This window comes from Triplophysa rosa, linkage group LG12 (genome assembly GCF_024868665.1).
Source record: "Triplophysa rosa linkage group LG12, Trosa_1v2, whole genome shotgun sequence".
NCBI classification, from domain to species: Eukaryota; Metazoa; Chordata; class Actinopteri; order Cypriniformes; family Nemacheilidae; genus Triplophysa; species Triplophysa rosa.
In genome coordinates, this window is record NC_079901.1 from 18,838,182 (window position 1) to 18,855,675 (window position 17,494).

Below are 17,494 nucleotides of genomic sequence, written 5' to 3' on the forward strand. Positions count from 1 at the left end.
ATTTTAAAAGTATAAACACTGCGGTGCCATCAAAAATAGCTCCATATCCCGACAAGCTTGACACAGCCAGAGCCTTGAGAAAGAGAGTCGAGATAACAGAAGTTCAACATTTTCGCGTGTCACGTGATTCCTGGAGCCTTCAGATAGTTCCAGGAAGTTATGTTTTTCCTTTTAATTCTTTATTTCTTAATTCATTAATCGACTTGCATCTTTAAATGAGTTAAAAATCGGTCTGTTTTTTACAGCTCCATGCATTGCTGTAAGTTCCGGGAACTATTCAGAGGCTCCATGAACCGCCATTGCTGTGAAAAAAAATGGTCCGAGTCCACAGAGTTGACGCGACTCTGTCTCAAAGGCTCTGGACACAGCAGCACTGGTTCAACCAATTATGTGAGTTTGGGGCGGGACTATATGTTTATGACAGATGGGGGGAGGGTTCAGAAAACCTGTTTGATTATAGCCATTATTTTGCACTTCTGTGTGGTGATGCTAGCGGTGAAAAAATTACCCATTTCACCATTACACTTGTCAAGTCTTGTACATTTTAATCTTGTACATCATAATGCTTGTGATTCATTGACCAAAAAAAAAGAGCAAACACAACATACACAAAAATAAAGACCAATCCCTCAAAATTGAAAACTTTCAAAAACTCAAGCTTTACTGAGGTACAGTATTGTCAACGAAACAGCTATTAAAAACAGTCCTCTTGCTATCTCTCCCTCCATGGGCAAGGTTGTAGTCAGCTCTGCATTATTGATTCTTTTTGCTGGATGCTATGGCTACTTGCTCTAACACTACGAGCGTGTCCTCATGTGCCTTTGCTCATGTGACAGCGCAGGATTGTTTCTCCGCTGAATGCTGATTAACTGTCTGGAGCTCAGGACTCCCAGCATCCACCCTGCCACAGACGCCAACCACACTGCAGAGGACCAAGAGCTACGCTTCACCTAGCACACCCGCACTCTCTCTCCTCTACAGCAGAGGGGCGGGGTCATCAGGTTCAATGCCATTGTATTTGTTGCTAGCGCCCTCTTCTGGTAGTAGTTGGCATGGCAACAACTTTTCCTAAAGGCATTATGCCATCACAGGTGTCGGGTGATTGACCAAAACAATATCCTCTCTATGTGTACATAATGAAAGGTGAGAGAAGCCCGAGATTCCCGACAAAAGGTACTTGTAACCAACAAAAAGGCACTTAAGGTGGTGGCTTTTTCAAAGCATACTTGAAAAGTATGGAAGCGTATTGGCATCAATTTTCAAATTGAAATGCAATTTGCAAAATGGCAATGCAGTATGTAAAATGACAACGCATTAATGTCCTTAAATATACATTTAAAATAACATATGTGCAACATTAGGTGCAAAATGAAAATTCAATAATATAATTTACAATTGTCAGTTCTTACACTACTTTTAATATGTAATTTAAACGCATATTTTAATGCTCTGTAAGTTGCAAAATGAAAATGAAAATTCATTCCCCGGCCTGATTATATACGTTTAAGATAGCCAAGCAAAACTGTGGCAAAATGATCATTCAGATGTTATTTTCCCTAAATGCATGAACATTAAGAGGTTGAACATTGGGATTGCATTTTCATTTACACACAGCGTGCTGAGTGTTGCAAAATTCAATATGGACTTGAGAAGGCATTTCGAACTGGCCACGCCCCCTCCCCGATACAGCGTCATTGCGTGAAGGCAAAGCCAGCATCGCTCGTTACGTGCGTTGTTTTGAGGTGTTGGAAACAAGTACAGCTGAAGAGCTGATCAAAATGTTAAATGGCATGCACATACGCGTTTTCATCATCGACACAATTCAGTATTTGTTGTCTTCTTAGTCAATATCTTAACATAATCATTCAGAAATTGTTTTTGTGCCGCAACGTTTTCGTAACTTCAGGAATCGAGTTACAGTGGATCGGTCAAAGCATGAAAGTTCCACAGTATAGACAGGTGTACTTGGGTTTTTCCACATGGTTGGGTCATGTTTGCGCTGTACAGTCTCACAAAACGACAATTTCTGAATGATTGTGTGAAGACATTATACTTACAAAATACTGAATGGGTTCATGATGAAGACGCATCTGCATGCTTATGATAAAGTTAACGCGAGACGTTCAGCATAGCGAGCTCCCCACCCTTATGCTGTGGTCAGACTAGACCTTGAGCATGCAAAATTTGGTCGGACAGTGGTACGAAAATGTGCGGGAGCGATTCCTCCATTTTTTACATTTCTGTACCGAGAGGTCACACTGTGACATTTTGATCTTCTATTGGTCTCACGCACTCACGTGACGCAAATTCGCAGGTCAGAGTTCACCAAACTTGAACTTTGCTTCACAGCGAAATGCGAAATATCTTCGGACGGGCTTGCCTTTCAAGTCTGATGCATTTGCATGCGTATGAATGGAAGTCAATGGAACGAAAAGTCATGTGTAACCACGGCTTGATAAGGCAGAGAATTTTCTGCGAGATGTTTTAACAATGTAGCTACTAGTTCTATCATCTACAGACACCTAGTGATCTTAAGAAACACTGTTAAACTGTTAATTATATATAATCAATACGGGAATGCATTTCCATTTTCATTTTGCAACTTAAAATATGCATTTAAATTACATTGTAGGAACTGACAAATGTAAATCATATTATTGAATTTTCATTTTGCACCTAATGTTGCACATACAGTATGTTATTTTAAATGTATATTTAAAGACATAAATGCATTGTAAATTTACATACTGCATTGCCATTTTGCAAATTGTATTTCAATTTGAAAATTGCTACCAATATGCTTCCATAGAAAAGATTTTCATTTTGTTAAATCTATAATAAACCTAGATATATTACAAATACAAATATCAGAATACTTATGAAATGCTACTTTTAAACTAAACTTGGTTATATAATTTTTTTAATAATATTACTAAAGTAATTCACATTAATTATCTATTATAAAAAGTCAATTATTCAGGTTTTGTTTGCGAAAAGGAAACCCAATGGGTACGATATCAGTTTGGTCAATGGTTTGATTGAGACTTGTAGCGTAATGTTCAGTATGTGCATATATAGTAAGACATAAGACAGAGACAAATTTCTGCAATACTGCTTTTCTGTTTCTTTCAATCAGAAAGAAGTGAATTAATGAACAAAAGGGACCAAAAAGCCACAAGGAGATAGATAGGATCCATCACACTTACTTGCTCCTCAAATGTCTCTTTTTTATCCAGCATCTCTCGCAGGGTCTGCAAGATCTTAATGCACAACTTCTCTTCTTTCTCCATGAGCTTCTTGGTGTGTTTGATGAGCCTGCGAGACACATGACATGACATTTCACAACTTGAAACTAAAATATACATATAAAATAAGGCACTTGAATAGTTTATGCATTATGAATAATTTGCTATCAATTTTAATAATGAATGGAAAGTTGGAAATGATCCAAAGAATTTATGACTAATGTGATGATAAAACTACAATGGGTTTTATGTCCTAGTCACGTAGTCCTACAAGCTAACCTCCCATGTAGAGCGTATCTTTGATTTCAGAGAAACAGCGTGCAGACGCAGATGCAGGAAATTGCTTAAATAAGGCACTTAGTCGCCCAGGCACATTCACAGCAAATAAGCTCTACACATACATGATGCCGCTGGTAACTAAGCAAAGCAGAACGGGCTCGGATGCATATATCTATTCTACAGAATTGCAAAATCAGAGTTAGAAACATCTCGAAAAAAAAAAAAAATCCCCAGAATTTTGTAATGTATGTAAATTGTATAACATCAAAGTTACACATTCCTAGTAATTGTGCAGTTAATTTTCATATAGTAATTTTAGAAAGTTTTGGAAAATTCTTCCTCTCCCCAAATTTTGTCACTACCGAAACACAATGATATATAATTTAATAAGGATTATATTTACATATTAAGAGTTTGTTTTAAATCTACTTTTTAAATATATTTTGTGCTATTTTAAAAAAGTTAAGGATTCATTACTTTATATATACATTGAACCAAAACACTATCATAACATCTTATTTGATAATTTAATATATACTTTATTTTTGACAAAACATCCCATGTGTTGGTCGTGACACACGTAGGGGTTTTCAGTAGGGGTGTAACGATACACTACTTTGCCGATTCAACACTATCCCGATACTTGTGTGCCGATTCAATATATATTGCGAATATTGAGTATTGCGATTATATAACTATTGCGAGTCGATATTACAATTTATTGAGATTTTTGTTTTCTTATTAAAGACTAGGAAAATACTTGATCATACCATTGAAGAGACTGTAAATCTGTAAATCCGGGCTATTCAATTGGCGGCCCGCAGGCCGAACCCAGCCCTCGATGTAATTTGTTCCGGCCCTTCAAGTAGCATAGTGTGAAAAAGAATCTGTAGAATAAATTTAGTTCAGTCGGGAACGGACCCTACAGTACTGAAGTGACGCGCGCCTGTTCCATTCAGCACGAGCTGTACAAACACCAAGCAGGAGTCACGTGACGTTAGGCGATTAGCGCGACTCGCAAGCCTTCTCTCCTGTGGGACGCCCTGAACAGGACGATGACGGATGATAACTTTTATTAGTTGACATTTTGCTAGCACGAATAGGACCACCATTTCAAAAGTACAGAGGCAAGGGCGGAGAATAGCGCCTGTGTAGGTTAATGTTGTTTCACTCACTGAAGTTTCCTTTTTTGTTATGCAGTTTTAAAATACAACAAATGAACATGTTTGAATGTAGAAAAGCCTGCTTGAGCATCTTACAATGCACCGATGTTGTTGTTGTGCAGTTTAACATACAACATCAGCATGTTTAAATGTAGGAAAAAACTTTGTGTGTCTTATGGGGCAAAAATGTAAAAATACAACATACACGGCCCTAAGATTGAATCACGGATTTCAGGCATTAAACAGATTTTGCTGTATAACGCGGAATGGCACAGAATCTTTCAAATGTATTATGTAAGATTCTATTATTTCTATTTTCCCCTGTATGGTTCAACGTACTGTATCTACTGCAGGCTTTTAATATAGTTTATAAGTGAATACTGTAGTATACTGAAGTATTTTTTTCATGTAGGCAAATATATTACTATTGTATAGTGAAGGACGGAAAATGCAGAAAAATTAAAACAGAAAAAACGGAATTTGGGAAAAAATCAAACGGATTTCTTATTGTTGTTGTGTCATCCCTCATATTGCAAGCCATATCTCTCCGGCCCCGCATTTGGGATGCTTTTCATGAACTGGCCCTCATGACAACTAATTGAATAGCCCTGCTGTATATTATGAGTCATATTAACAAAAACAATGCATCACATCTTTCTTAACTTTTATTTCAGGAGCATACACATACACAGTGTATATTTTAAAAAGTACCTTGAACCATGAAACTCAGTGTATGGCAGAGTTTGCATACCGTTTTAGTCATGTCTAGCGCTGCTTTTCCCGGTAAAGTGTAAAATCCAAAGTGCTTCCACACTTGGGATTTGAAACGTGAAGGTGCCGAAATAATTTCCGAGCTTTGATCCGCTGACTCGGCCATGATTTTTGCGTCCTCGCGCCAGTTTAAAACGGATACGACATCGTCTAATACAGATACAAACATATGCTTTACGCCCTCTGTTGGAATAAAAGTGGTAACTCCACCACCGCTTAGGAGAAGTAAAATAAAAAAATAAATCGATTCTGAGATAAACCAATCGATTTTTAAATCGTTTTAAAAAGAATTGCGATAGTTAGGTGAATCGATTTTTCCCAACACCCCTAATTTTCCGTAGTGATGGTAATGTTTGGTAGTGATCACAATATTTGATTTGCACAGCTGAATCAGACTTTCAACATTTTATGTTAATAAAAATAACTAACTATGTTGCACATACGCAGCCAGCACATATAGCAGACACACATCTGACAGTAAATATCTAATAGAAAACCTACAGCTCACATACCGTACCATATCACTACTAAAACATACTAAAATACTAATGATTTGCATAACTGTATTGAGTTTTGTTTATTTCCCCAAACAAAGGATTAAGTGTCCCTTTTTCTCACTACCGAAACAATTTTTGTCACTACCGAAATAATGATACCCAGTGATACATTTCGGTTGTGACCGTTTTGGTAGTGACAATTTTTGAATACTTTTGAGCCTAGCTCAAAGATGCTAATCAGCACATGGTTTGCAAGCACAGTTCTGAACAGATGTACACACATAAAAACCCAATTTTATGGAATAACGTCCAAAAATGTTTCTTAATTGCAGAAAAAAGATCTTTGGTACAGAAGTTACACACAGATTTTCAGACTTTTGAACACATTTACTTCAGAATGATAAGACCGATCTACTCACCATGTAGCTATTAGAGAGAGGGACACGGTAATGATTCTTGATAAAAAATGTAGGGGTGTGGCTAAAATCAGTCTAAGCCAATGGACTAAAACATACACTGTTTTGGTAGTGACATGAAAAGTTTAATAATTTAAAAATAAAATATGAAATAAATATTTTTTTAAACTTAACTTTAATTTTTTGTTTTTAAAAACGATATATTTAAAAACGACAATGGTAAAAAATGCAATTTTTTATATAATTTTCACAAGTTGAAATTTAGGGGTTTGGGTTCGGGACACCCATCTCTCAATTGAACGTACCCAATCAATGATGATTATATATATATTAAGCTTACTGATATTATAAATATTATTGTGGGTTTCGAAAGATGATCTAAGAATCTAAGTAAACAACTAAGATTTTAATACTTGAATGCTTTTTAAATGTGCATTTTTGATGTGGGACAGTAGTTTGCACGAATTCTGTAGAATGGCCCATATACAAGCACGAACATGTTTTGTATTACACTTAAATTGATGCTTATATTTTTAAAACTCATTTGTACAAGCGACATATAATCAGTCAAGGATGTTTTTGACGTCAGTTGTTTGGAACCTGTTCACAATATTCGAGGGGATTTACAATCTGGGCCTATTCATAACACCGCCATTGATCCTTTTTAATATATATACATCACGGATTGACGCATGATTTTAATTTGTTTGATGTGGGTGTGCATCTCACTTGGACATAAAGACTCCAGTCTGACAGCGTAGCTGCGCCGACTCGGGAAACAACATCTCTGGGCTGTGGAGCACGTCTACTAATACAGAGAACTCTGCCTGCACCCGAGGACTGAACTGCTCTTCAAGACAGGAAACAACTCCCTGTAGACGTACAGGCAGAAATTAAAACACAATTCAATGCACATAAACAATAGTGCTAACTAATCCTTGAGTTCATGCAAGATTGTGATTTACAAAATTGCTATATAAAATCATTGTCATGATATTAAAGGGGTCATATGACACGGCTAAAACGAATACTATCGTTTGTTTTAGATGTAATGCAATGTGTATACACGATTTAAGGTAAAAAAACACAGTACTTTGCCCCGCCTCTCAGAAACGCGCAGATTTTTTACAAAGCTCGTCACTCTGAAAAGCGAGGTGTGCTATGATTGGCCAGTTAACCAGTGCGTAGTGATTGGTCGAATACTGCAAGCGTGTGACGAAAATGTAACGCCTCTTACCATATTTGGGACATCAGGTTCACACAGAAAAAAGACACAGAAAAACACATATTTGCGCCATATGACCCCTTTAAAAATAAGAGTATTATCAAACACACAACACAACAAAATTGGCAAAAAAAAGAAACATAACAACATTCTTAAAAGTATTTGTGAAGAATGTATTTTATTGACTGGGGCCAGGGATCGTCCCTTGTGGAGTTCTGAAAACTGGCAGCCCAGATCTATATCCACAGGCTTATTGGTTTGCCTTTATAAAATCTACACATTTGACGCTCTATACAGTGACAGTGTTTGGACCTGAAAGGGCCACGTTACCTGTAGTTTCTCAATGATGTTCTTGTAATCTGGGGCCCCAAAAGGCTCTCTGCGTGGCCGGGCGCGGGCTGACAGTCTCCAGTCTTTAGCCGCACGCTGCACCATGTTGGTGTGTGTCTTCAGGGACAAAACGTTGACCTGACCATCCAGATCCACTGGAATGGGGATGGCCCGGTTTTTAGCTGGAAGGGGTTAGAGGGAGATCAGGGTTTAGTTTTGAGTGTTTATGTAAAGCATTTTGTTAGCACTTTTAGCACTTAACCTTTATTAAGGACATTTTTAACCCTGTGTTGAGAAACATTTCATATTGTGGCGCAAAAGGTAAACAATGTGAGGCAAAGCTGCGTTACAGCGGGTTATTTACCAACACACAACAAATTATAAGCAAAACAACAGCATGTCAGACCCATCTAAAAATATGTTCCAAGAACATTTTGCTAACATTTACATTTAGTTACGAAAATGTTTGTTTGAAACGTTGTAACGTTTGTTTGAAACGTTGTTTGAAACGTTCACTAACAATGTAACAAAAATGTTTTCACACCAATGTTTTCATAATGTTTTAGAACGTTTAGCAATGACAAATGATGATAACATTCTCTTTTAATGTTACTGCAAGAATGTTTTAGAACTTTGATAGAACTTACATAAGAACAACATAAACCAAAGTTCTGAGAACTATTGGCTTGGGAATCCTTTACATAATGTGCTAAATTTCAGTATCAAAATGTCAAATAATGGAGGCAAACCCTCTTTTCAGAGATGGACTAGCATTTATTAAACTAGGATACAAGTGGGTCTTGTCCAATTGAATTGAAAATATAATGCCTTTAAAGTCATTGCATAACATCCATCGAAATTTGGTGTCTCTCATAAAAGAAGAACAAACTGTATAAATCACATTTTAAATGAAAGACAATAATAAACAATAAATAGATCAATATTAAAAAATGTGCAATCTATACTAACCTAAATAATGCAGGTAAATATGGAACAAAATAACTTCATCCAATGCAGGTTTTAATCTGCACTTGGTTAACGATTTTAAGTGTGAAAAATTTACCTGACTTCACACCTTATTATTGAAAAGGTCTAGAAAAGGTCAATTTTTTATATTTTTTCTGTATATTACTTTTTTTTACAGAATTCTTCAAAATAAATATTTGTTTTCATGAAAACTTTAAATCGTCTTTTAATTTCTCTAAGATATGCAATTACGATTAGTTTGAGAATGTGTCATATTTGAAACACATCAAGAAAGATGAATAAAAATATCCTCAGCAAAGTTTGTTAATCACTGAGAAACTTCCAGATGGGATCGCATGTGTGATTGTGAAACCCAACTCAATCATGACGAGACGGAAAAATTAAGCATCTAACTCAATACAAATGATGTTTATTCTGCAAATCAAAACCCCAACCCTCTTAAGGTACATCTCTGCCAAAAACAAAACATACCCACGTCAGCGAGGGTTTTAATGCAACACTCAATGTTCGTCTTCTGCAGGGAGTTGAGCCAGGTGCAGTTGTACAGTCTGCAGGCCGACTGCAGAATCTGAATGAATATCGGTTGATGGGCCTGACAATGAGATATAAGTACCACAAAGTCACACATCAAAAGAAACACTGCATTAACATAATGACTGAGTCATAAAGGAGAAATATGGCAGGAGAAGAAAAACGGGTCAAGACTCGTGGATTCTCCCTCTACCTGCAGGTTCGAGTTGCTGACTGAAAACTGGGAGCCAAAGAAGCCCTTGACGATGGCCATGATGGTGTCGGTGACGTACTTTTCAAGGGATGCGTCAGCATGCTTCCTGTCTGTGGTGCTGTTACACACCTACAACATAATCACAGTTCACACAGTTCAGAATGCTTAGCACCCACACAGCTAGCGCAAATCAGTCATGGGTGATCTACAGCCGTTCAGCCTCATATATAGCCATTGCGAGGGAGTGAAAGAAAGTGGTGGCTTTATCAGACTCACCCTGGCCATATCTGCAAGGAAATTTCTAAAGAGCGTCCAAATGTGATTGCTGGTGTAGATCTCCTTCATCTCCACTTCAGTGTCCACGTAGCAGTGATTCACAAAATTCACATACGATATTTTTATCTGTAGATGTTAAAGAAACAAACAGTCATACAGGCAGCTTGCTGGTTTCACTTAGACGTGTGGTATAAACTGTATACATTTCCTTGTTCTGATAAACACAGAGAAAGATATTTGGAAGAATGCTTGTAACCAAACAGTTTTTGGCCACTATGGACTACCACCGTAGGAAAAATTACAATTGTAGTCAAAAGTGCCCCAGAGCTGTTTGCTCTCCTACATTCTTCAAAATATATTATTTTGTGTTCAACAGAACAATGACATTTATAAAGCAATTTTTCCTACTATGGTAGTCAACGGGGTCCAAGAACTGTTTGGTTACAAGCATTCTTGCAAATATCTTTCTCTGTGTTAATCAGAACAAAGAAATTTATACAGATTTGGAACAACTTGAGGGCGAGTAAAACATTTTTTTTTTGAGTGAACTGTTCCTTTAAGTCAAGGGTTCCCAAAGTGGGGGTTGCAAGGCCGCGAGGGCGGGGTCGCAAGATGATTTCCAGAATTTTTTTATTTATTATTATAAATAGCGTATTATGTAACAATTAAGTAAGTGTAACAAAATATAAAAATATTAGTTAAGTTAAAAATAAAACTAGGCAAATAAAAAGCCATCAGCCTTAGGAAATTCCTCCCCCTCAATCATGACCCCCGAGGTGATTACGTCACATTAACGACTAGGGCTGAAACGATTCCTCGAGTAACTCGAGTAATTTGAATACAAAAAATCATTTTTTTTTAAAAAAGCCTCGTTTAATCCATTTAACTACAGTACACACGGAGCACTGCGTTTCCCCACGGACCGTTATTACTGACGCACAGCCCGCTAAACTCTATTCATATTACAGGGCTCTCAAGTCTCACGCATTCACCGTGAGACACACGCATTTTAGTCTGTTCACACGCTCACACGTATTTCTCATGCTGATACATATGTGATAGCTTATTGAAATGGTGAACTGCTATTTTACTTAGTTTTAGTCTATTTTGCGAGTGAAACTTGTTTTCCGGCTGCATTGAGTCCATCAAACTAGATGCGGACTTGTGGACGCCGAATCCTGTTATTTACACATGCCATCTGTCTGTTCTGCGTGTCTGAGTGAATGAACTGCGCTTTATGAGGACATGAACACATGAACTTCATCTCCAGAGTTGCTCTGAGAGTTTATTTCAGAACGTTTTACTGAGTGAAGCTAACACACTAAAAAATAAGCGTCTTCCGACGACCTGCCAAAATAAAAGTCCGGTTAACTCGGTATTTTTATATAGTAAAAAAAGAAACTAAAACTAATTTAGATAAACTAAATGCATCATGCATAAGCTGAAGTTAGTCGTTTACCTTTGAAATTATTCTTTCTATTTTTATTAATGTTTCTTATTTATACATTTGTATTAGGCCTATATTGCATTTTGAATGTAATATGGCAATGGAATGTACTAAATGGGTTTAGTTTTCACAGATATTAATGTATGCAATTTCAGCAATAAATATATTAATTTTTCTAAAAAGGAAACAAATTAGTTGTTCATTTTAAGAGACCTGTCTTATTTTCTCTTTTATATTTAGTATTACTCTTTAATAAAGAAAAAGTATTTATTATCCGAATACCCCATTAATCGATGGAAAAATCAGTAGTATACTCGATTACTAAAATAATCGATAGCTGCAGCCCTATTAACGACATTAGCAACCGCATTAGGTTAGGTTCAGCAAGTCCATTTACAGCACCACGTTAAACAGTCCCATGTGTACGCAGATTATTTTTCAGGCTTTAAATTTAGGATATTCTTATTTGTCGAAATGAAACGTTGATTAATATTGAGGAGGAGGAGGGCAGAGAAGTGCCGCAGTCAGAGGGGCCATTGTCCTCAGGTACGAAAAGAGGCACATCCATCAGCACTCGAATCAGTTTGATGAAATTCATCCATCTGTAGTAATAGTTCATAGTTTACGTATAACAACAAGTAAAGTAATGAGTAAATAACTATAAAATAATATTATGTCAAACTGTGCTCTTTTGTGTTGTCATTATGCGCGTTGGGTAGAATAGGTGCATGTGCGCTTTTGCGCGCAACGTTTGCATACTTTAACCACTTCCGAGGATAGTGGGGGTCTCGAGTCACTGGCACTGTTATTTTGGGGGTCGTGGGCTGAAATGTTTGGTAACCCCTGCTTTAAGTGAAGGTGTGGGTACAGTAGGGTTGCAATTCCCCATCACCTCTGGAATGCAGTCCTCATGGATGACCACCTTGATGATGTCATCGAGGGGCAGTAGTGAATTGCACTTGAGCTCGGTGTCAACGTTCTTGCCCTCGGTGCATGCCGCCAGCAGCTCCACCAGAGTGATGTGGTATGCCAGAGACCCGTTTTCATCGTTGCGCTCCCGCTCGGAGCGCATCATGTTCAGCAGCACGGGGAAGGAGGCGCGATCATTGTAAAACACCAGCACATCTTCACCTCCATTCACCAGCTGCAGTTCAAAACAAAACCCGTTTCAGCAGGATAAAGCACTATAGAAATACACACTTTTGTGAACGGAAGTCTATGAGTGCTATTAGGAGTGGTTGATATAAGCCAAAAGGTATAGTCACAACACTGTCTGTATTACAAAGCTATATCATTTAAAGGGATAGTTGTCTGTCATAAGTCTTTTCAAACCTCTACGACTTTCTTCAGCAGAACACAAAAAAAGTTGGTAACCGAACAGTGCCGGCACCCATTAACTTCTATTGTATGGAATGGGTGCCGGTTACCAACATTTTTCAAAATATTTTCTTTTGTGTTCTGCGGAGAAAAGTAAGCTATACAGGTTTAAAATTACAAGGGGGAGAGAGTCTTTTAATGTAACTCAGATTGTGTTTGGCTGAAGACAAGTCATATACACCTAGGATGGCATTAAGCCGAGTAAATTATGCTGTAGTTTTCCATTTCCGGTGAACTACTCCTTTAAACCCAAAGTCGCCCCCACCTCATTCATGACTTTGCACTGACACTCCTTCACATATTTGCCGTCTGCCTTGACGATGGTATGGAGGAAGCGCAGGTACTGCACGTGACGGCCGTGAGTCTCCATGCAGTGCACGAAATGGTGCACAACACGGTCGCTGATCTCGTTGCAGAGGTTGTAGTTGTTCCTGAAGATGTAGCACATGGTCTTCGCTTCGAGAAGCTAAATGAAGCAAAGACAGCCTCATCAAATACAAACTTAATTTTAACTGCATTGAAACATAGTGTAATGCATACTGCTGCATTATTATGTAACTCACCCCAGGTGTGAGGAAGAGGTTGAGATGTTTGTGCAGCAGCGTCTGGTTCTGAGGGTTATCTCTGCTAAAGTTCTGAAGAAAAGTGTGTGCTAGAGTCATGATCTCGTCCATCTTCTCATCACCCTAAGGATGGATGAAGGAGAAAGGGTTGACTACAAATCAAAGAATATCACAAAGTTGTTCCATTTCTTGGTTGCGGATTCCATCAAGAGATTTAGGATTTTAAACCAATGCCGTCCACTTACTTTCTCATATGGGATCTGGAGCAGGTCCAGGACTACAGTATGAGCGCCCATGTTCTTCAGCAGCCTCTGCTGTTGCACACGACTCTTCTTAGCAGGGTAGCAGAGCTTACTGAGACTCAGCAGGATCTGTGTAACAGAAACAGCACATCATACACAAACCACAAGGCTACTACACTTTGCTAACATCTCGAGAAGAACTTTCTAAAAACATACATAGATGGGTTCTGATGTAATATAGTCTGTGGGGATGAGGAGGGATCACTTTTGGGGATACTGGTGAAAACGAAGCAAAAAGAGATTTTAACTACCTCTTTTACGATTTTGTAGTTGTTAGCCTTGTTGCTGTCTATCTGAGGTTTATTGCCATCCTGTACTGGACTCAAAATACCCGCTTCCTGTAAACCAGAAATAACACGAAATAGTTAGATATGCGGCCATAATCTCATCATTACCAGAGAAATAAAATTCATCAACATCAAATCTGTATTAATGAAATTCTTATTTTACATTCTTTATTTTAAGTCTCGTGGCATTCTAGGGAGGACATCCAACACATCCTAGACACAAGTGTGATGTCAGAGGCCACACCCACATATGGGCAGGGTGGGGGATTTATAACATTTTGTATTGGGAGGGCGTGGTCTCTTTTGACATGGGTGTGGCTTCTGACATCACACTTGGATGTGGGCTGGGTTGGATGTCCATCGCAGGTTGCAGCGAAATGCCTCTCACTCTATCTATCAGTATATCTGCAATGTCTTCCTTCTGCCAGTAGGGGCACACCTCCAAATTCTGCTCCTTGTTCTGATTCTCTGTGATGTCTTCATTCCCGTAACTTCCACTTTTCTCGACCCACAGCTCGGACTTCTCCACGGTCAGACGCAGCTGGTCCAGGTTTGCCTTAATTTGCTTGTAGTTCTCAACATCTTGCTCAGAAACCAGCAACTGGACCTGTATACATCGACATTAATTATTACAAACAAATCTTGTGTTATTGGTTCCTGTTTTAATCCAAGATTTATTACAGGACTGGTATTAATAATGTGACCTGGTCTTTAAACATTAGTAAAAGTGAAACTAAGACCTGTTTGAAGGCCTGGAGGACTTCGGCTCTCTGGCTGAAGTGTTTGAAGATGAGCTGCAGAGAGCCAGAGACCAATGGTGGGTAGTCCTGCATGATGAGATGAATGAGCACGCGTAGAAACGTCTGACCACCTTCATTATCGAGGTCCACAGAACCTCCTTGTTTAGAACTGCAAACAAACAGAGACCCACAGGTAAACGCAATCAGTAAGCATCAAAGCCAAACCTAACAGAAAGCAATTACAGTGGTGATATCCAGAAGGTATATTTGTACAATATTTGCTTTTATTGCTGCCCAGGCGTATGGTACAAAACGGGGACAAAATTAAACTTGGCTAAGGTATTTATTTGGCAACAACATTTAAGGCAAACTAAAGCATATCAGGGAATATATGTTTTATTTTTAAATAAAAATGCAGATTACAGAAAATAAACATTGACTACAATTTAACCAGTTATTAATATTTTGTTGATCTTTTCTTGTTTTTGACATCAGCAATCATTCTCCTTGACACTGATGTGACCTCAAAGGAACAGTTCAACCAAAAATGAAAATTCTGTCTTCATTTACTCACCCTCAAATTGTTCCTAATCTGTATAAATGTCTTTGTTCTGATGAAAACGGAGAAAGATATTTGTAAGAATGCTTGTAACAAATTTAGTTATTGACCACCATTGACGACCATAATAGGAAAAACATTCTTTGTTCCGTTAAACACAAAAGAAGATATTTTGAAGAATGTAGGAAAGCAAACGGTTCTGTGGCACTTTTGACTACCATTGTAATTTTGTCTACTATGGTAGTCAATGGTGTCCAAGAACTGTTTGGTTACAAGCATTATTCCAAACATCTTTCTCTGTGTTCATCAGAACAAAGAAATTTATACAGATTTTGAACATCTCGAGGGTGAGTAAATAATGACAGAATTTTTATCTTTGGGTGAACTGTCCTTTAAATTCTTTACCAAAGCTGAGCTTCAGTTTACTCTCCAAGCACAACTGCACCATGTTCATAATATATTTTTTCTAATACAATTTCAACAGTATTTTTGAACACAGGGTAAAGATAATTTTTCAAAGTTGGACATTAATTTTGTTTGAGAGACCATTTTAGTGCAGCTGATCTTACACCGTGTCCACACCGGACGTGACCGGCGCGGCACGACACAACACAACACATGGCTTGTTCTAATGGGATTGTTGCGTCACGCCGCATCCAGTGTGGACAAAATGTAAAATCATAATAGGTTCTTATGCGTTCTATTGTCTTTTGAAGCGCCGCGTCCGGTGTAGCCACAGTGTTAGAAGAAAAATATTGAATGTAAAATATTCAAAAGACCCTAATAAACACCAATAAAAAATTCCTCACCTTCCAGAAAACATATTCTCTGCTTTCACTGCAATCTCTTCTATGTTTGGCTCTGAAAAGTACCATAGTATCAAAACTGTTAGCTTGTACTATATCTTTACACATCCGAGTTAAGGCTGCTCTGTGCCTGCTCAGAATTCTTTGTAAAGACGCAATGACACATAAAATCCAGACAACATTAAACAGTCTGTGTAATACACATAAATACAGATTCAGATGGAGCTTCTGTGACACCTTTGTGGTTTAAATCTGACTCCGTGGAGAAGTTTCATGAAATTGCTCTCACCAGACATGATGGGAATTTCTGACACTGAGGCAGAACTGTCCAGAGTCTGATCACCAAACTCTTTTTTATAGATGGATAGCAAGTAGGTGATGCGGTAATCCAGACGCACATTCAAAATAAACTATATAAGGAAAACATAAAATGTAAAGAGACAAAATAAAAAACTGTTCAGTTTTGTGCAGTGTAACTAATACATTTAGTCATAAATCAGTTTACAGTTATTCTGTCCTTAACATTAATCATACAATAGTTGCTGTGATTCACAAGTGCATCTATGACAGCATCACCTGCAGAATCTCAATAATCCTGAGCTTGGTGTCCATCACCATGACGTCCTCGTTGTCATGGAGACAGATTTGCTTGCCGTGGATTGGCTGAGCGTCGGGGAGACTGTGGGGCATCATCATTGAGCCTCTGCTCAGAACCATCTGAGTCATCATCTCACCCACACCGTGGATGGTGCGCATGACATTATTACCTACACACACAAAAATACACAACCTAAAGTGAGCCGGTATCTAAACGACAGTTCTAGAGAATCAATCCAAAAACATATACAGTAGCTTGCATCCAGAAAATGCACAGATATACATCCACACTGTTCTAAAACCTATGAAGACAGCAGTCTTGTGCACCATTTTAAGCAATATTATACAGCATAATATATTTACTTTTTAAAATACCTAATATAGTTTGAAATCTAAGGGTGCAACCAATTAATCCCATGATGCATTGCGACAACCTTTAAAATTTCAAAATTGCAGATGAATTGAGAGAATTATGATTATAAAGATACTTGAATTTCATTTAGGGCTGTAAGATAAAAGGTGACTTTTCGACAATATCACGCAGCCCAAATTTTTCATTCAAATCTGACAAATAGTAGTAACAATTATTCAACGTAGTACTATTTGTGCCTCGGGATCTCACCTCCCTCAGGACCCTTGTTAAGTTTGGCCATAAATGAGTAAGAGGGCTGGACAATGTCCAAGATGGCCAGCAGGGTGCGTGTCAGGCACAACAGCTCGCTAAAGCTGTAGAAACCAAAGTAGACTAGATTACGTGCCAGGTGGACCACCTGAGAGAGCAAGAGAGAGAGAGATGCCATTAAAATTCATAAAATGAGTTCTAGAGTAAATCATTCAGTATGAAAGCTGACACGGTCAATCTGCTCTGTCCCCTGGACACATTACATAATCATCCAAAACCTG

General features: G+C 38.0%; 1 protein-coding gene across 1 annotated transcript in view; it reads right to left on the reverse strand.

The window, feature by feature from the left end:
• The window catches only part of itpr2 (inositol 1,4,5-trisphosphate receptor, type 2), a 69,957-nt gene that overhangs the window by 35,095 nt on the left and 17,368 nt on the right, over positions 1-17,494 (reverse strand). Inside the window, exons 21-37 of the mRNA XM_057347334.1 lie at positions 17,214-17,361; positions 16,571-16,761; positions 16,284-16,404; positions 15,998-16,049; positions 14,630-14,798; positions 14,329-14,496; positions 13,854-13,940; positions 13,546-13,671; positions 13,301-13,423; positions 13,003-13,203; positions 12,253-12,504; positions 9,914-10,039; positions 9,638-9,766; positions 9,385-9,505; positions 7,927-8,108; positions 7,101-7,243; positions 3,207-3,315 (exon numbers count right to left, since the gene is read on the reverse strand). Of these exons, the coding sequence (XP_057203317.1) occupies positions 3,207-3,315; positions 7,101-7,243; positions 7,927-8,108; positions 9,385-9,505; positions 9,638-9,766; positions 9,914-10,039; positions 12,253-12,504; positions 13,003-13,203; positions 13,301-13,423; positions 13,546-13,671; positions 13,854-13,940; positions 14,329-14,496; positions 14,630-14,798; positions 15,998-16,049; positions 16,284-16,404; positions 16,571-16,761; positions 17,214-17,361 (2,448 nt within the window). The remainder of the gene's footprint in view (positions 1-3,206; positions 3,316-7,100; positions 7,244-7,926; positions 8,109-9,384; positions 9,506-9,637; positions 9,767-9,913; positions 10,040-12,252; positions 12,505-13,002; positions 13,204-13,300; positions 13,424-13,545; positions 13,672-13,853; positions 13,941-14,328; positions 14,497-14,629; positions 14,799-15,997; positions 16,050-16,283; positions 16,405-16,570; positions 16,762-17,213; positions 17,362-17,494) is intronic.